Here is a 20058-nt window from a genome sequence, read left to right as displayed (position 1 = left end):
GGGCAGACAAAAGAGCCAAAGATTTGACTTTCAACACCAGCCTGATGTCTTGACCTTCAGCAGTGCTGGTTTCAGAGCAATACCAAAAGTTTCTATGGTTCCCATACTGCTGAGGTCCTGGTTGCAGGCTGCTCTGGGATGAGCATGCAAACAAAAGCAGAATACATGTCTGTCGGCAGCAGCAATAAGGATCCACAGCTTGAGCTTTCCCATCTTTGCAGGTCTTCCTGCAATCTCTGTAGCCTACTAATTTTGTAAAACTAAATCCTCACTTTTCACGTTCCTTCCTTCTGGTATAGATAACACAGGTGCCTGAACAAGCCACCAAACCAAATGACTGCTAGTCTAGATGGATGTGGGTCACCTTCTTTTCCCCCTCCCCCCTCGCAGGCACAGTACCGTCTGTTTGCAATGAGACAGGCTGTTAATCCCAGTCTGCTCTCTAAAAATCAGCAACTTGACACTTCTCTCCCAAATTTACTGTTCTTTGTGTGAATGCTGGAAATCGTGCTTCCTGCAGCGCGGACCGGTGAGTGCTCCCAGCCCCAGGAGCAAGACTAGGAGCTGGCTGTGACCCATCTCCTCCTGCGGAGAGAAAGAGGCCAGGAATAAACCACTAAGTGGCCCCCATTTCAATACGCTCAGCAGGTTGCCACAAAGTCCATTGCCCAGCAGACACAGATGTTCCTCAGCCTCAAAGCCTGCTGCAGCAAGAGGAGCTGGGTACTTAAATAGCTGTGCACATCCCTGCTGACCATCAGCCATTCCAACAGCCACAGCCCAAAATTCAGCCCCAAGCATAGGCACATGCCCTGAAGCACACTGTACCACTGCAGCTCAGGGAAGCACAGCTCAATGCCCTCAAAATGCTACCACAGGGTGCTGTGGCAAAGCAGAATCTCTCCTCAAACCCTTTGGTGGACCCAGCTGCTCCATTGTGTCCCTGCCAGCTTCAGCCTCACAGAAGGTGAGCACCACATCAGCCAAACGTACTGACGAGCAGCCCGATGTCTCCCCTCTCCCCAGAAGCAGCACAGTCAGCCTGTTGACCTACCAAACACATAGGTAGCAGGTCAAGTCCATCGCTGCACGTCTCATGCTGTGGCACGAAGACTGCAAGTGGTGACAAGGACATCTGCTCAGCTATGGGACAGCGTGGGATTACCAGCCACGCCATGTCGGAGTCTGCGGAGCAGGTAACTAATCAGCAGGTAACTAAGCAGGGCCTCGGGGAAGCACACATATGTGACCCAGAAAGTCTTTTTGAAGCCCAGAAGCCATACATCCATTAGCATATATGGAAAAGGCGCTGTGGTGTGTAGCTGCAGGGATGGACAAAGCTGGGAAGCCCACAGCCTCCAAGGTCTGGCCACGGATAAGCCAGAAACCACCAGCTGGGACATAAGGCAGGCCTGGTAAAAGCCAGAGCTTCCCTAAGGAAGAGAAACCATGTCTCTCTGAAGGACAGCAAGAAACAAATATACCCCAAAGCAGAGCACCCCACAAACCTAAAACCAGAAACCTTCCTGCCAAACACTAAAGAAATGAATGCAAAAAGTTCTGCAGGAGAAAGACGAGGGGAGGGAAGAATAAAAGATTCCCAGCTTGAGTTGTGCCTGCTGTCAGAAAACAATACACGGCTCACTGATCACTTGTAAATTAAAATATGGAGATACGATCACTGGGAGACAAATTCAGTACCAAACTTCAGCCACGGAGGATAAAGAAATAAAAAAATAACATACCAAGACATTTAATCAACCCCTCGTCAGAATGATTCCAAACAAAAGAGCGCTACATCAATTAGGAAAAAAAGTAATTAAATGTACTTGAAGAGCAAGTTAGAACACATACGGCAGCACCACACACAAACTCTCGTCTCATTACGGAGGCTGGCCATCAATAGCCAAATTTCCAGAAAGACACCTGAGAAGTTTGTGTAGGTGCATGTTAGAGTACCGCTGTACCCTGTAGCATGGGGCTGGCTCTGGCATGCCCTGCATTTGACTCAGAGGCTACTGCTGAAAATCTGGCTGCCACACAGAGATGAGATGCTGAGGGTGGTATGAAATGTCATTTTCTTGCTGTCCAGAGCACAAGCTTCCCAAACAGACTTCAGGCAGGATCATGAGGTCTTTGGGATGGTGCCTGTGCTAGCACTGCCAGCCCCAGGTTGTCAGTGCTGCCCTCTGTGCAAAGATGAAGTCCCCTGAGGAGGACCCAGCTGAATAACCATCCAAGAGCTCACTCGCTCCCCTCACCTTTAACTATTCTTTCCACTGGGTTAATCTTCTGCAGGTTTAGTAAACTGAGCTGGCTCACAGCTGGACTGATGCTGGCACAAGGAATGGGACAGGACACCATGAAGCCAGCAGCACATGTCAGGGATAAGGACCATCACCTCCCCTCTGTGCAGCCAAGTGCTGGATCAGCTCCACTTGCACCCTAAGCGCTCACAATGCTGCTGCCTCCATAAATTAACTGGAGGATTTGTCTGCTGTGTGGAAGAACAACCAAATGAAATGAGCCATCTGTTGTTTCTCAATAAATTGCCTTCTCAGACTTCTTACAGACTGAGGAAGTATTACAGCAGGATGGGAAACAGATCCATCACTATCTGTACTCTCTGGTTCTCTATTAAACGGGACAGGGAAAACTGTAGGAATGTTCTTTAACAGCACCGTAAATTCCTATTTAAGCAAGTAAGATGGCCCTGGGAGCCAACTTTTATGCACACATGTTAAGATAAAAACTCAGAGCCATGGGTTCTGCGTGTCAAGAGTCTGCCATTTTGCATAAAGAAACAGATCACAGGTTCAATGAACCCAGGATTTAGTCTTTGACCTGTGCCAGAACAGGTAGAAACCCCAAAATAACCAGCCCCTTATGAATTAAAGTTCTGAAAAAGCATTCAGATAAAAATCACCCTCATTTATTCTGCTGACACGGAGTTATTAATTTCACAAGGTAAAACTGCCATGGGAAGAAATGGTTGCCTTGTATTTTACTGAAGTTACTTCCTTTACCTGGGAATTGCTGCACCACCTGGCTATGCAGATCACTGTTGCACTGAAGAGCAAAACCATTGTGTCCAGACAGCAGAAGACAACCCCAGACCATCAGGCAAATCAATGCTCCGGAAGGCCAGAGGCAAGAGATTCACAGTGCTTGAGGCTGGATCATCTCTCTGCCTGGCCGTTCAGCACTGTTGTTCTCAAAACAGGACACAGCCTGTCTGTGCAAAGGACTGACTGGGAATATGTAGTTTCTTGTCTGAGGGGAAGCATCCCACACGATGCAGAAGGTAGAAAAATGGTACAAGTCCCATGCACACGGATAGACAACCAGAGCTGCTGCTCAGGCATGGAGAGAGGGACATCTGGGTTGGGTACCACTCACTGGAGGGCTGAGAACACAGCAAGAGAAAAATTGTGCTGCTGCAGCACTGAGCCTGCTGGCCCTGGGGCTGCTCACCTTGTGGAGATCAGCAGGGCAGTGGAGGAGCTGGGGCTCCATGAACAGACTAGGGAAGGAGAACAGTGGTCAACATCTGTCTGGAAACCTGTTTATCACCAGTGCTCCCTCTCCCCCAGGGGCTGCCCAGGCTGACTTGTGCTTTTGAAAACTTCAAGGACGTTAACGAATGCACACAGCTTTACAGACGGACAATGTCTAAGTGCTGTTCACTGCAAAGTATTTCAGTCCACAGAGTGCAAACAGGGAATCGATGAGAAGCTAAAGTGTGTGGAGAGAAGACGTGCAAGACAACATCAAAGAAACTGCATGTGCACAGACTGCAAACAGGCTGACACCGTGGTTCTGTATATTCATGCTGCAAATGGGAATGGAAAACTGCTCAGGAGATATCAAAGAGAGAAGCAGAGAGTGCTTTGAAATCGAAGTGAAAAAATTACTCCTAAAAAAGTAACCATGAAGAGAGTTTACTTGAACAGAGCAGCATATTCTGCACACAGCCCAGGTCTCCTGGCATTGTCAGTCTTGTTCAGGGGCTGAAGATCATGAGTGCCCACGGCAAGATCAATGGGCTCACACAGAGCAGGGTCCCACCAGATGCAAGGATGCAATCTCACCTCCTTCACCCTTGTGCAATGCATCCGAGATGCTTCACACACTTAAAATCCAGCTTCTCAGGTTATAGCCTTGTGTTCATTTTGCAGGCTAAAGCCCCAAGGGAAGTCCCGGACATAACTGACTGCAGCCAGCTCAACACGCTTGGCTTTGAGCGAAACATTTCATGGGCAAACATGCAGAGGAGCCAACTATCACTGCTCCCAGATGGGAAACCAAAGGCAAGGTGAGGTGAAAGGCAGCTCAGACCCTGCTAGGTCAGTGTCAGCATCCTCACTACAGGGTCGGGAATGCTTTGGTGCATCCAGCACAAGCTCCCTGCCCTGCTGCTCCCACTGATGGGCTCATTTCCACATGGTAATATTTTTGTGAGATCAAGACGGAATCTGCTCTGGTTGCTTCGGCTCTACAGACACCGATGTAACCTCACGCCCACATGTGATCTGCATTGGGCCAGATTTGCCCAGCTGAGAGATGTGGTGGAGCACCTCTCTGATGCCCCTGAATGCAAAACCACAGTCAGCTTGACAAGGCCAGACAGCAAGTGTCCTGCTAGGAGAGGGGCAGGGAGAGCATCCTCACATGGATGCACACCCACAGCTGAAAAGCCCTGGAGAGACCTTATTGCAGCCTTTCAGTACTTAAAAGGGGCCTGTAAGAAAGATGGGGATAAACTTTTTAGCAGGGCTGCTGCCACAAGGCAAGGGGTAACAGTTTTAAACTAAAAAAGGATAGATTTGGGCTAGACATGAGGAAGGAATTTTTTTACGAGAGTGGTAAAATGCTGGCACAGGTTGCCTAGAGAAGTAGTTGATGCCCCATTCCTGTAGACATTCCAGGCCAGGCTGGACGGGGCTCTGAGCAACCTGATCTAGTTGCAGATGTCCCTGCTCATGGCAGTGGGGTTGGACTAAATGACCTTTGAAGGTTCCTTCCAACCCAAAATATTTTAGGAGTCTATGATTCCATCAAACTCCTCCTCAAATCTGTATTTATGCAGCAGTGCCTGAACACCAGAGAGTATGTTATACAACACACAGCAGGAGCAAGAAGAGGAGGCTCTCGGGTGTGTGTGACAGTGATGGTACATGGAGAAGATGGTGGACAGGGATGCTGGAAGCAGAGTGTGATGGCTAAGTGCGGAGAAAAAAACACCCCAGGGTGTATCCTGGGTTAAATAACTGTGCCAAGGAGGTGGCAGCAAGTTTAAGTGGGGAAGCTGTCCCAGGGGACCTGACAAGTGTGGGGACAGAGCTCCCCAGGGCAAATGTGAAGGGTTAGGAGACTATCATGGATATGAGGTGGAAGAAGCAAACCCACCTGTGCCACCTGGAAAAGAAAAAAGGCCCCAGCTGGTGGGTTGTTAATGCAGGTCTATGCAAGGGGACAGCCCTGCGTCACATAACACCAAACCCCTTCATTTTGTTTCTTCAGTGTGCTGGAAGCCAACGGGAAAGAGCAGCAGCTCTGAGGCAGAACAGCAGATCTGAGCCCACCAGGAAGGGAAAGCAGCAAGGCCCCGAGCACCCAGGGGAGAGGAGACGGCTCTGCGCTGCGGTTGTGGCTGCTGCTGAACAGGCTCCTGTCTCTCCTGAGCACTCCTTGAACTCCTTCATTGCTCAAGCAGGAGTACAACTCTTTGCCAGATGGAGCAGGCGGCTGTAAAGCAGGCAAGCAGTGCTATTTTACAGAGCAAAAGCACTCTGGGATCAAGCACGCAGTAAACTTAAATTTCCAGACTTCACTTCTGTAAGGGAGTTTCCAGGTCATTAGCTTTCCTTGTTTAACTTTATTGCTGGCTGTTGCCAGCAGCAAAAAGTGTTTTCAAGCAGGCACTTTGTGGCCCTCGAAGACACTTGTTAGAGCCTCCATTCAAAAGTCTGGGAGAGGTCAATACCCTACTGGACACCAACAGTAGAAAAGACAACTTTTGAATCCATCCATGAGAGGACTCCTCACATGCAGCCATTACTAAGAAATGAGATGGAAGAAAGGCACTAACAGTAATATCTGATTTTCATTTGTTAGGGGAAAGCCTCTCCTTATACTCTGCAAGCGTCTTGGCAATTGTTTGAAAATCAGTCCTCCTTTCTGGACATTAAGCGTGCCATAAAGCAGCCTGTTTTTCAAATTCTCCTCTGCCTCATCCCCTCCTCATCCTCCCGGAGTCCCCAGCCTGTGCGGTTACAACCATCTCCGAGTCTTCAGAGGGAAGGACAAGCAGGACACTGAGCAGCCTCTTTGTGGCTGCCAGGAATGGGCTTCGACCAAGAGGTAAGGGTCCTCAGCTCTCTGCTCTTCAGGTTCCTCTGGCCACTGCTACCCCAACACCATCAGGCTGCTGTCACTGGTGGTTTCTTGTGAGTCGGGAAAGAGGCAGAGTGCTCTGCACCCATCCTGCTACCAAAATAAGGTTCAGGGATAAACCTCCCACTTCTCCAAGGCCAGCTGAGGAGCCTCCATCCTCTCCCTCCATGATGGTTTCAACTTGACAGCTCCTAAAAGACCAAACTTTACAAAGCAGTCCCTGGAGAGCCCGGGAAGCTAATTAATGATCTAACGAAGAGCCTGACTGCCTTGTTTGCTCGACGGCTCCCAGGTCAATCAATCTGCTGTAGCCTAGCTCACAAAAAAGCAGCAAGGAGCCCAGCACTCTGGTGTCTGCTCCGTTATCATCCCCCGCCACATCTCTCCTCCCACATTCATTACTGTCAAAAACCCAGCAGCAAGAGGGCAGATTTATAGAGGCTACTGCAGCTTCTCCCCATGTGCCTGATCCAGGATTAGTCATGAAGGCACTGGCCAAGGGACAACATGAGGATGGAGGGGTGGGAAGAGCGCAGAGGCACGGGGAGGTGGGTGCCATACAGATTGGGATGGCAGCTTTGTGTCTGAGTATGAAAGGGGTGAGGGGGTGCTCAGGGGGCTTTGCCACAAACTCCTGCTTGTGTGGCAGCTCTGCTTTTTCACCCCACTGTTGCTAGATAAACTCCCCAGTGCTCAGACCCCAGGCCCTCTCAAAGCTCTGCTGAATCACCCCCAGCTTGCGCTGCAGGGGAAAGATAAGTGCTGTAATGCACTTGAGGACAAAGGCAATTTAATACACCAGCACAAATCTGCTCAAGCCTCCTTGCCAAGAGTCCTATCCAGACGTCCCAGCCTGCTCAGATCGCAGCAGTGTCCCATCATGCCGCCAGAGACTGTCTGCTGCCCTTGTCTGAGCCCTGTAGACCGCACAGACACGCTGCTCCCAGACAGCACCTCCTGTCTCAGCCGCTCCATCCCTGAAAATCTGGCAGGGAGAAGCAAGATCCAAGGAGGAGCTGGGAACAGAGCCTGCCTGGCAGCCCTTGGGTCTCCCTGTGACCCAGATGCATCCATCTATCTCCTTCCTCCCTCAGCTGGACCCAGGGCCTGGGCACTGTTCCCCCCCTGCATGAGGAAGGGGACAGAGAGCAGTGAGGGGTACTCCTCAGCCAGCATCCTCACACTGACAGCTTAAACTGAATCCAAATGCTCTCAGGGTCACCTGGGTTCAAAAAGAACCGCCTGCACCTCTGCATTCCCTAAAGCCCACAATGAGCAAGCTCCAGGGAGTCACCACACCTGTCCTCTCCAAGGACAAGACACATCTGTCCTGACTGATCTCCTGCAGATCAGCCTAGTAAAGCTTGCAGGGGGGTTCTCTTCACCTTGGAAAGGGGCAAGCACACAAAGGGCAAGGCAATGGCTTCAGAAGGGAAAGGGGTGGTGGACCCTCAGAATAAAGGAGTGGTGAGCCCCCGGGGAAAGCTTCAGCTTTCAGGGATGAAAGAACCTGGGTTTCAAAGACAGGCCAGATACCACAGCAGAAGGGGAGCCCCAAACACAAGGATGCAGGTGGGAAGAAATCTCCACCCCTGCACTTGGGGCTTGCTCCAAGCTCAGCCCGCACTCCTGTGCATCGTTTCCTGCCAGCTTTGGCTTCGGAGAAGCAGCTGGCATGGACCGATCCGTGCTTTTATTGTTCCTCCCCCTTTGCTGCAATATGAGCTCACTGAGAAATAACACACAGCTCGAGAGATGGAAGTAAAAAAAGAGAGCACTGCATTCTAAGGACACAAAAGGGCCACAGGTGATCTAGCCACTCGCCAGTCTGGTCCACAATCCTTCCCAACAGACTACTAGCACCAGCCTGCAGAAGTTAAAACCCAGCACTCACCCCGCAGCAGCGCAGGTCCCTCTCCCTGCAGAGCATGCACAAGCGATACAAGGCAGTGTGCCGATACCCATGCACAACCCTCCTCCTGTGCAACCAGCACGTGCCGGCTTGTGCAACAGTGAGGAGCAGGCCATGAAACAGAAATAACAGAGCTCGAGATCTGCTGCTGAGTTTTCATGCATCACCAATTCAAGAACACCATGCCCTCATGATACCTAAATTCTCTGTAAGCTCTCACATGTGTACAGCCAGCATCCTTCACAGGGCTCTTTCTCATGCTGCCAGTCATTATAATGGTTTTGTGCCCATGGGGCCAGGAATGTCACACTGAGAGGCCAAATCTGGCTCTGGATGCCATGCGGGGCACTTCTGCCATCCCACCTACAGGCCCTTATGTCAGAGCTGGGCTAATACTGCCGCTGCCTGCTTTATTCACTTGTTCCTGCAGAAACTACGTGTTTCGTTTCTCAAATACTGCTCATTTCTTCCCAGGAGTAGGAAAGGACTGGAGTGTTTCAGGCAGCTAGTGTTTCCTCAACATTACTTGTTGGCCATGAGATAGCTGTCAGTGAAATTACAGGATGTTTCAAAAAGATGGACCCAATCTGAAATCACTTTATCTCAACCATGAACTGTCCATACGTGAAACTCTTACCACTTGAAAGGGCAGGGTTAGGGTTACTAAAACTGGATAACTCATTAAACTGTTGGTAGATTTTTGTGTAATTGTAACATGCTGCCGGTAAATTTTTGTGCAATTGTAACATGCTGCCATCATGAAATATACTGCTTTGAAATTGGGTCCATCTTTTTGAAACACCCTGTGCTTTGCAGCCACATTAGTACATGCAATTCAGAAGAAGCACTCCCATCTCTACAGTTACCACTCAGCACAGATGACAACACTGCCAGAGTGCCAAGGAGAGACAGCCTGAGCGCTGAGATGGCAAACTGACACACCAGGAGAAGCTCCAGCAGCCTGTCCCTGGAGGATGTGGGATTTCACAGAACAAAGAGATTAATGAAGCAATCAGGCAGCCGCTGTTTTACCTTTCTCACCTGAACCCACTTTAAAGGCTGGCAAATATCGATTGCCATGTCTGCACCTGGAACCTGTCAAATGGAAAGGTCACTATGACGAACAGGGAGCAGGAGTTTAAGAGGAAACGAGAATCCCAGCATTAACTTACAATCTGGAAGCACACGCTAGCTCAGTTTGCCACAAGACCTCCAGACGAACCTTCTGTACAGTGTCCCATAGTGGATTGGTAGTGGAGACAGTTCACCCCACACTCACTGGCATATGGGTCAAGGCAGAAATACATGACTAGTAGCAAGGCAAAGGAGAAAACTAGGACTAAGACATCCAAGAGCAGCCTGAAATTATCTCAGACTAAGGTGACTGTAGAGACACAAAATTAGACTGACAGAGCTCTCAGGTGTTCAGTCATTCAGGTGTACTTTTGAAGAAGCCCTGGATATTAATCTGAAAACCAGTATGTCCTTCATCAGCACAGGTCTGCCTGTGGGGGCGCTAGGGTGTTCTTTCAGAGGTGACCGAGGAAGTCACCTCCCACATCATCCTGGATCCCTTCTGGAGATTATCCAGCCAAAGACCCAGCAATGACATGACACGACCCTACCCTGTGCAGCCTGCAAAAGCAGAGAGAAACACAGCAGTCGCTAGTACAACTTCTGGCACTGCATCCATGGAGAACATCAACCACCCGTTCTCAGAGGCTGCCTGGGATATGGAAACAAAACATAATGAGCAAAACCGTGGTGCTGGGGATGCTCCGAGGAGCCTCCCTCTTCTCCTCCATCCCCTCGTGGACCATAAAACCACAAACATTGTGCAAGGCTCATTGGACTGACAGCTAAGATTTGTGTAGTTGTAGTTTGTCATGCAGCAGGGAGACAGGGAGAGGCAAAAATCATGGAGAACAAGATGACTTGTTCTGTTAAGGCATCGCTTGATGGTTACTGCTCCAGTAAAAAAGAACCAGTTGTCAGAGCATGGTTTAAGCATCCTTTAGACATCCTTCTGGCCACCCTGAGCGGTGACACAGAGTCTCTCCTCTGGAAGCTGTTATCAAGGATTTCTGTTTCTCTCTCTGTCTCACACACATACTTGCACAGAGATGTGCCATGAAGAAGCATATTACTACAGGGACCATATCCAGTCAATGCTGCTTCCTAGGGAAATCAGCTAAAATGAAGAACATCACCAAACTGACCTTGTGAGCAGTAAAACATGTATTACAAGGCAGGATAATCAAGATAAATGGAGAAGATTAACCTGGAGATGAGGGCAAGGAGAGAGGGAGGAAAGAAAGAGGATAGGGAGCTCATGAGCCACCTGGAGCTCACAGCATCTCCTGACTTTTCCAAAGACATGCGAAGGGTTGGGGAAGGTGGAGGAGAGTACGAACAGGGACACTGAGGGGAAAAACACAAAGCCCAAGCCATAAGACAGACCCTGGCAAGGAGTCCCTCTGCCCAGGAACACAAAAAGAGGACTGACTATGCTGCAAGGACCTGAGCCAAGACTAAAGATGCCACAAGAAGAGTGAGAGATGCAGCTAGTTACTAGAGAAAATTTTCAGCACCTCACCTATGGTGTGTGTGCCCTTGCAGGCTTTGGTAGGAGCATCCCTCTCTTTGATCCTGTTTGCCCCATCCTTCTCTTCCCCAGGTTGAGTCTGCTGTGATGAATGGAGGTGGCAACCTGAAAGCCACCTCCATCTCACAGGAACAACCCGGAGACCGGACTGAGCCTCCCAGAAGGAAACCCCATGAATAGCACATGAGGAACAAAGACAAGACCCAGTTCCCCAGAGGTGCACAAGGGAGCTCCAACATATCCATGGCCAAAGAACTGTGCAGTCCCACCTGCACCATGCACAAGTGTGAGGTGTTAGTCACAGCCACAAAAGTGGTCCTTGCTCTGGAGAGGCCACTGCAGCACTGCTACGTACCTTGTCCCCACAATTCACACTCTAGCCCCTCTCACGCACTCTCAGCACTCACCTGGCCGTAGGACTCTGATTTCCAGCAGGTTGGAGGCCCTGTCTGCCAGCCGCGTCCAGCTGCTGTTGTAGTTCTTCCTCCAGAGCTCAGCCACGCACTGGTACTTGCCAGCTTCTGTGTCGCTCGCCCTGCTGATGCTCAGGCGCACGTTGTTGCTGGACTCGGCCTTCTCGATGGCAGTGCGGGTCCGGAAACCCGCGTACCTGTCACCCCACTGGACCCCGCCATCACGTGTGAAGGTGACCAGGTCATGAAACTCGGTGCTGCCCGCTGGCTGGAAACGCCATGTCACCGACACCGGTACCCATGATGGGTAGTGGGGCTTGATGATGCACTGGAGGTCGAAGGACTCGTTGTACGTCACCCCGGGGGTGCGGGAGATAGCTGTGACAGCAAAGCCGGCCTCTGTGGAAAGAGAGAAAAGGGCTTTGAGAGATACCTGCCTAACAAGGCCCTGCTGTCAACATGCAAAAGCTAGAGCGTGGTCATCCAGTTGTGAGCCTGGAATAACCAGACACTTGTGTTGTGTCGGCTCCTCGTTTGCAATTGCAAAGCAGCACGAACAGCAGCCGCAAAACCACAATGAAGTGCCTGCATGGTGATGACGGCCTGTGTGAGCATTGGCTGCAGCAGTGGCAGCAGGATCACACTCAACTTCTGCCCAGAGGAGCGAGATCCCCCAAGACTCAGCCCCTGCACGCTGCCAAAGTCCCGCATGGAAACGCAGCAGCAAGGGAGCAGAGACAGGCAGAGCAGCTGCCCAGTGCCAGCCTGACCCCTCACAGACACCATGAGTCACATCCACCTCTCGGGCAGGGGGTCCCCACCCCATCCCCCACCTCAGGTCTGTGGCTGGTTGCTGCAGGTGAAGGAAAGATGAGGAAAGCGAGAGGTAGCAGCTTTCAACCATGCATGGGAGAGGTGGCAGTGGTTACGAAACCCCAGGATGGAGGAAACTAAAAGAGAGAGAAGCTGGTTGCTCCTGTTCTTTCATACCACATGGCTTTTGTTTTCCTCCAGATCACAACTCCAGGATGACTTATGCAGTTATTCTCACACATTCACCACTCTGCAAGCCAGTCAAAAGGACTGACTTGTCTACCTCCAGCATGTCGTTTGTTTAGGGGAGTTTAATACCAGCAGTCTACTAGTAATCTGAAGATAACATATTCCCACTTGACTGGCTTACATTTTGAGACAGAGTATTTCCATTGCTCATTTGTTCTGAGCTGCAGAGAAAAAGATTTTCTTTTCTTCCAATCACTTCAGTGCATCCAGCAGACTTGGCAGGGACCTTGTTTTCTATCATCAGCATCCCAAGAAGCGCTCCCTTCCCAAGAGGCCCCGCAGGGTGTCCCACGCTGGCTGGCAGCTTTCCTCCCCCCTGCAGCACTGGTGCCCAGCACAGCCACCACCAGCCAGTGCCCAGCAGGAACAGGAACATCTTCTGGATCAGTAGAGAGCTTCAGCCCGCCACCAGCTTGAAGTTATAGTTTGAGAGACGAGCCGGGAGCTCACTGCAACCCAGAGAGCTGCTGCCACAGGCGAGACTGGCCACAGCATGGACCCCACCGTATCTGCATGCTGCAGCAAGTGCCTCTGCAGCCCCACGGCGTCACCGTGTCAGAGCTCTGGAATGTGTAATTACTGAGAAAACAGGTCAATCTTTGGGATTAAAGCCTCTTGCAGCATGTTCCATGATTACCCAGGAGAAGAGACAGAGACCCAGGCTGTCTGCCCTGCAGGACTGCTGCATCATCCTCACACGAGCCCTTATCTTCATCCCCCGCAGCAGTCCTCCTGCCCCAGCAAGTGTTGTTACTGGGACCAGCTCAGAGCACTGCTGAGCCTGAGATGGCCCTCCAAAGTCAACTTCACTTCACCAAGACCATCTGACTTCCTAAAGTTTAACCTCCAGTGGGCCTGGGCAGCTTCATGAAGGGACTTCTCTTGACTGCTGTGTGAAAGCCAGGTGTGTTTCTCAGGTCCTCAAGGCAACATACTCATGGCACTTAGGTTAACACACAAAGGCCTTTCTTCCTTCAGGCAGGACTTGGCACAAAAGAAGAGAAGCCAGGCATAAAAGCGGGCAGATTTTCTGCAAGACCTCCCTACAAGAATACAGCAGCTCCCCCCTCACCTGGCTGGCACTCTGCTTCCCCAGCCAGCCAGGGACTGAAGTGTCTGCCAGGCACTCGAGATCCTCAGAAGTTCAGGGACATCTGGTCTCATCTGACAGCACATCTCTCTTCTGCCTATTGCTTCTGAACCACCCTGTAGATAAGATTTATAGGTTTGAACATCATCTGTGCTGTTTCAGCTAAAGAGTTTCTTACCCTGGCAGACTGGCAAACGATTAGACCTTAACTTGAAATGTGAGTACCACTAAATTTACTGCCTTTTTTTTTTACTACCAATTTCTGTAGCCATAAACCTCTCTTGTTCTTTCTTAGCACCTTCAATTTGAATTTCTCAGGACATTTCAAAAACATTACGCTGAACAAAAAATATCAGAATCAGCAGCAACGAAACGGTACTCAATATTTTCTTCACTAAATTTTCATGAGTTACTTCAGCTTTGCAGATAGGAAGAGGACCTAGGAATTTCTTAGGACTTGACAGAACATGCTCAACAGCTGGCAACTTCTCTGCGACAAGGAGTGGAGGAGGAACCACTACCTTTCCACTGCATCTTCTGGAACTGCTGGGCAATTCTGAGCACCTTAAATTTTAACAAGAGTAAAAGTGATAAGGGGCAGAGCAAAGAGAAAGGCTGATAGGTGGACTTACAGCAGGCCAAAGGCTGCTGAACTCACAAGGAAGATACTGTTGAAACTACATGAGAAACTGCCTTTAGTCCTTTACAAACTAACATCCCTACCTGCTTTTGGAAGCTATATAGAAAAGATTTCCAGCTCCGGACAGAACAGTCTCTGAAAGAAGGTCAAAAGTGAAGGTGAGAAAAGGAGGAAAAAAAGCAAGATTTTAATCTATGATACAACTTTGAAGGCTGGTTTCACACATCCTGCCAAAGCATAATACTGCAGAGAACCGAAAAAAAAAAAAGCCCACCCAAAATTCCTATCTTGACCTCGCAGTAGCGTTCTCCTATTGTTTATAGCCCTGGCATTCTGCAAATCAGTGGCCTCGTTGGAGCAGTCATCCCTTCTTCCGTCTCCTGCAGAGTACTTTGGGAACTAGTCCAGGACTTAATACAGCAAGGCCTGAGTGGGACCAAAGTAATTCACAGTCCACGCAAAATCCCTCATGCCCTACCCACCTGTTCCTAAACTGATGTGGTTTTGCTGTGTTCGAAATGGAGGAGCTCTTTGGCAGAGTACCAGCTGCAATGATTCCAGCTCCTAGTTCAACTTGGTCATGGATGATGTTGTGGTTCTGGGCCAGCAGCTCAGTGCCTGACCCATATCTCCTGCAGGCTTCTAACGCTGTCAGAGATGTTCCCCATTTCTGGTAGCTGGGCCAACAGATGTCCAGTGTTTTAGCCTCCTGGTCTGGCAAGCGGAGGTTAAGGTTTACCTGGGGCAGGCAAGGAGACTTCAAATGCCCATGGGCTGCCAATGGAGCAACACCGTGGCCCTGACCATAGCCCGGCTCCACTGCTGGGGGGACGTACCATGGGACTAGCAGCCTCCCTCCCTTCTAAGAAGGATGCTGAAAGCACTGTCCCTCTCCTCAGCCACCCCGCTTGCTTTCCTCCTGCCACAGCCACCCCTCAGACTTTGCCTCCACACACAATGGGGCATGCAGGTGTTTTGCATCAACCTACTGCAGGCGGACTGCCAGGTACCTCCATTTTGCCAGCAAGCAAGGGCAGGAGTGCCAAGAGCAGCCCCATTTACTCACAGTTGACCTCCTGGGGGTGGTCAGGCACACAGGAAGCACGGCCCCGTGGCCCCCATGCCTTGAGTACTCACCCAGAGAAGTGATGGACACCGGGGTGCCAGTGTGCCGCTCCCCAAGCATCTGCCACTCCCCATCCAGCGTCCGTGTCCACTCGGCCACCCGGCACTCGTAGTGGCCCTCGTCTGCCTTGACGCTGTTGAAGATCTCCAGGGTGAAGGAGCCGGGCCGGACCTGCTCCACCTGGATGCCCCCATAGCTGCTGCGCTCGGCATACGAGGGGCCTGGCTGCAGGGTCCCCTCCCGATCCAGACGCACAATTTCGCTGCGCCGGTTCAGCCTGTCCACCAGGTGCCAGGCCACGGAGAGGCGGCTTTGGGGCCCGATGCCTGAGCGCACGTTGCAGCCAAAGCGCAGGCTCTCCCCCTCCAAGACATTGCTGGCGTTGTTGATAATCTCCAAGGAGATGCTGGTCTCTAAGGAGAGAAACGCATACACACAGGGGAGATGATACACACTCGCCACTTCTCGGTCTGCAAGAAGGACGCTGCCGGCCAGAGAGGCTTTCTACCAGGTGCAGGAAACTGCCCACACATTTGGGTCCAGGCACGTCTTAACTTCATGCGTGACCACATCCAAAACCAGCTTGTGGGCAGCGAGCTGCTCCTGGTGACTTGCACACTCAAACCATGTGTCGGCCAAAGCTGGGAGAAATCTCTCTGCCTACGGCTCACAAGACTTTGCTGCATCTTCTGGTCGCAGGTCCAGGATGGGATCTCAGCAAAACTTGAGGCAATTTGTGTTGCTACAACATGCATTGCATGCAACCGGCTTCTGCCAGAAAAAGCTTCCAGCTCCCCGGGCTTTTCAGTTCACATCATCCTGATCACCATCTTGCCATGTCCATTCCTACAATAACTTTTGGGAAAAGCTCCCCCAAACTCCCATCGCTAATGACACTAGAGGTAGCTATCAATGTTTGGTAGCATCACAAAAAATGATATCCTGAGCTTCCCAGAGATGTAAGGCTTTACGGCTGTTTTTTCAGAGATACTCAGTGCTGGTTACTCTTGCTGTCTTCTGTCAGAGTTATGGACACTCAACACCCTTGAAAAATCATCACATTTGTTCCTAGAGCTGGTGATTTATCAAATGGCAGGAATGGAATCTCTCTGAAAGGTAGTTGTGCCTAGAAGTACTACATTTTAGAGATGTGTCCAGAGCAAGATTTCGAAAAGCCAAACAAATGAGCCAAAATATTGGTAGGAGAAAATAGAATTTCTTTTGGAGAAATGAGGATGGAAAAAAAAGCTAGAGGAAAGGGCTGTATTTCCCTAGAAACCTGAGAGACAGGAAGCAAACATCATGTGAAATCCTCTTGCAGCTGCCCTCTGTTTGGCCAAAGCCCACTGCCAGGGTAGCCTGGCCAACATGTGCATGGTTCATCATGCCATGGCTACCTAAGTTTCAGAAAGCAAAGTAAGTCAGTGAACTCGCTCCTTTCACCCCATTATTTCTGTGTTTATGATGTTTGCCTGACAAACACAAAAGGCGTTCAGGCAAGCCTCCAGCAGGGTTGCTTTCACCAGGGTTGGCAGACACACAATGACCATGACAGACCTCCATGCTGAAGAGCAAACTGGGGCTCGAGTAGCACAGGAACCCTGGTTTCTCCCAGTACAGCTGTGTTGCAAGACAGCTGAACAACAGCCACTGAATGGCCTGCAGGAGCCTAGAAGCTCTTAGGATAAACCAGAGCCAACCTGGTCTCCCTGCAACACCTTCTGAGTACTTTAGAGCAAGGTGGAAAGAGAGGTGTGAGGAGCAAGTTGGGAGCTATCACACACACCTTCAGCTCAAAGGCCAAAACCGCCAACTTGGGGCCATTACCAAGGTGGGGGCATGTTTACCCACCTACAGACCTGACACATATCCCTCCTTCTCTACCATCTCCTTCCCATTAAAAAAAGCCAAATCTTGCCAGCTGGGTTTTCAAGCATCCACAGCATGCAAATTATTATCCTCCCTCTTCCCACCACTGAAGGTTGAGCACTTCACGGCATCACCAGCTAGCTGCCCAGTAGAACATTGTCCCCAGGAGGGGATGGGCAAATCTCTACTTACTGAGTGGATGGGCAAATCTCTACTTACTGAGCGGCAGGACGGTGATGGGGATGTTCTTTGGCCGCTTGCTCTCCTTGTCGATGAAGTCCCCCGTCACTGTCTTCTCCCGCTCGGTCACCCGGCAGTTGTACTTGCCGCTGTCCTCAAGGCGGAGGCGGTAGATCTTCAGCACAAAAATATTGTCACTTTCTTTGGCTACCTTGAGCTGGCCCTGGGCCTCGCGCTGGGCGAACTCGTTGTTGAGCACCGGCACGGCGTTGGGTCCCAGACTGGCGATGAGGGAGCTGTTGAAGGCCCAGGAGATGGAGAAGTAGCGGTCAGGGACATTCTGTGCCTCCAGAATGCAACGAAACTCCACCGGCTCACCCACAATATACGTCCGTTTCTCTGTCTCCAGCCGGACACTGAACTCCTTATCTGGGGAGAGACAGAACAACACATGTCAGCATGGCAAAGCCCATCAGGAAATCCAGCACACCTCGTGTGAGGCATTTACAAACTGATACTCCCTGCACGGCCAACATCCCTCAGATATGTACATCCACAGGTTACAGGCTTGCTTTTGCTGTGAGAAACTGGATCAGCTGTGCTGCAGGACAGACAATTTGCTGTCCAGCACACAAGAGCTTCAAGACTTCCCAGTCATGACCCTTTACTCTTGGGAGCAGCTCTTCTGCGACACCAGCATCCAGTGGCACTGCTGGATGCAAGCTGGAGCCTAGTCCTACTCACACCCCACACAGCCGGGGTTCAGAGGCAGGGTCTTTGGGGATATCACAAAGGAAGAAAGAGCTCAGCCAGGTCCTTAGATTCTTAGCAGGAACCTGTGGTGTGGGCTGGGAGAAGGACTTCAACTTGCAGATGGACCTCGTGCAATACAGAAGTGCTTGCCAAAAATTTTTATTTTCTGCTGTCACTCTTATCTCCTCACTTACCAAAATTCTCATTGCCTTCGCTAGCACCAAGTGCTTAAGATTCATGTTGTATCTCATGCATCAGCCCCAGATTGCTGGTTATATCAGGAGAAAGGGGCTGCCACCCAAGCCCCCTTGCTACCCCAGTGTCCCTTAGTTGCTATTTACTGACATCTGCCCTGCCCGCAAGCAGCACTTGGACCCTCCTTTGCCTTGCCTCACCCTGTCAGGGACACACAGCAAAGGAGAGAGCCAAGCCCCAGCCACCTAACATGGCACAGCCCTGTTCTCCACCTCTTCACACCACCCAGCCGAGCGAGTAAAGGTAGAGGAAATACTGACCGGTGGCTTGCACGTTGACGATGGCGCCCTGGGAACGCTTGCGGGTCATGGCATACCAAGACTTGTCTGGGTCCTGGATCCACTCAGCCGCCTCACAATAAAACTCGCCCTGATCCGACGGGTGGAGGTTGTAGATGGTGAGCTTCGAGGTGGTCTCCCCAACTTTGTCCAAGCGAACGTCCCCCGTGGCTTGCCGCTGGGCATAGGCGCTGCCAGCCCGCAGGACGAAGTCACGGCTGAGGGAGATGATCTCCACAGGTGCCTCGCTTCCTCGCTGCCGGTACCAGGCGATGGAGACATGGCTGTGCTGGGTCGTGCTCTTGGACACCTCACACTTCAGCTCCAGGGAGTCACGCTCCACTTTGTTCAGCGTCTGGGGGACCGCCGTCACCCGCAGAGAGTCGGGGATCACTGCAGCAAAGGGAGATGGGGAGACAGAGCCCAAGAGTCAGCAATGCTGAGTCTAAAGTCCAGATATATTAAAGGAGAGATGGGGGAGAGGTTTCTTTTTATGGCTGTAATTAATCATTAAGTATTAGAAAAGTGCTGTTGGTTCACACCTGTCCCCCAAAAAGGGGAGAATTGCCCCCACAGCCCTTGGCTAGGAATGACCGTAACCTGCAGCACACACTCCAGTTCTGTGCTAAAAATCCTGCTCAACAGCCCCAGTGACTGCACAGGGTTGTCCACGAAAAAGTCAGCAGATCCAATTCCCCTCTCCTTTGTTTATATCATACTTCATGTTCTAATGACTCCTTCAGGCCAAAGGAAGGGGTTTCTGCATTCAGAGGGAAGTGGCTCCTCTGAGGGCAGCAATGCAATTGCAGCCTGCCCAGCTCCCACTCCCAGGACACGGTCATGTCAAGGCACTTGGTAATGACACTGCTGCCTACTTTTCCAGTTGATTAACTGGAGGAAAGGACGTACAGCTGCTAAAATCAGAATGCAAAAGAACTGCAGCCCCCAAACCTTTCTGGATTTTAGCAAGCGCTTTAATTTTTGCAAGAGGTTCTACCACCAGAAGACAGACTTTCTCAAAAAGAAGCCCTTCTAGACTTCATTGTCTCAAGAAACATCATGTGGAAAGATGAATGCAAAGCTTCTTCCCAGCTCTGCAGACAAGGCAGGGTTAGTGAGCCTATTAATGCCTACGGTTTCACCATGTACTGGTGGAATATAATTAACATATCTCAGTTTGGTTTCACTGACAGCACTGGAAAGTTTGATAAAATTAGCTGAGCTGCCGAAAACTGCAGCTGTTCCGCTCAGGCACGGCTACGGAAAGCAATGAGATGCAGTGAAGACAACTACTGGGATTATTTATGGCAGAAAAGTCAGAAGAGAGGAAAGAAAAAAGCCATGAAATGGAGTAAACACTAGGGAGATCTTCCCACATCCAGCCCAGATGGGAGCATTTGCTTTAACCACATGCTCATTGCCCAGGCAATGCACTGCCCCTGACAGGGAACGTACCTGGTAAAGCCATTTACATCGCAG

General features: G+C 50.7%; 1 protein-coding gene across 1 annotated transcript in view; it reads right to left on the bottom strand.

Moving 5' to 3' along the window:
• IGSF3 (immunoglobulin superfamily member 3) overlaps window positions 1-20058 on the bottom strand; it is a gene marked incomplete at its 3' end in the record, with an annotated part of 101907 nt that overhangs the window by 15282 nt on the left and 66567 nt on the right. Inside the window, exons 3-6 of the mRNA XM_080352911.1 lie at window positions 18562-18972; window positions 17333-17722; window positions 15256-15657; window positions 11321-11725 (exon numbers count right to left, since the gene is read on the bottom strand). Of these exons, the coding sequence (XP_080209037.1) occupies window positions 11321-11725; window positions 15256-15657; window positions 17333-17722; window positions 18562-18972 (1608 nt within the window). The remainder of the gene's footprint in view (window positions 1-11320; window positions 11726-15255; window positions 15658-17332; window positions 17723-18561; window positions 18973-20058) is intronic.

Source organism: Nesoenas mayeri (assembly GCF_963082525.1).
Source record: "Nesoenas mayeri genome assembly, chromosome: 1".
In the NCBI taxonomy this organism is placed as follows: Eukaryota; Metazoa; Chordata; class Aves; order Columbiformes; family Columbidae; genus Nesoenas; species Nesoenas mayeri.
The sequence above is the reverse complement of the archived record's forward strand: the minus strand, read 5'-3'. Positions and strand labels throughout refer to the sequence as shown.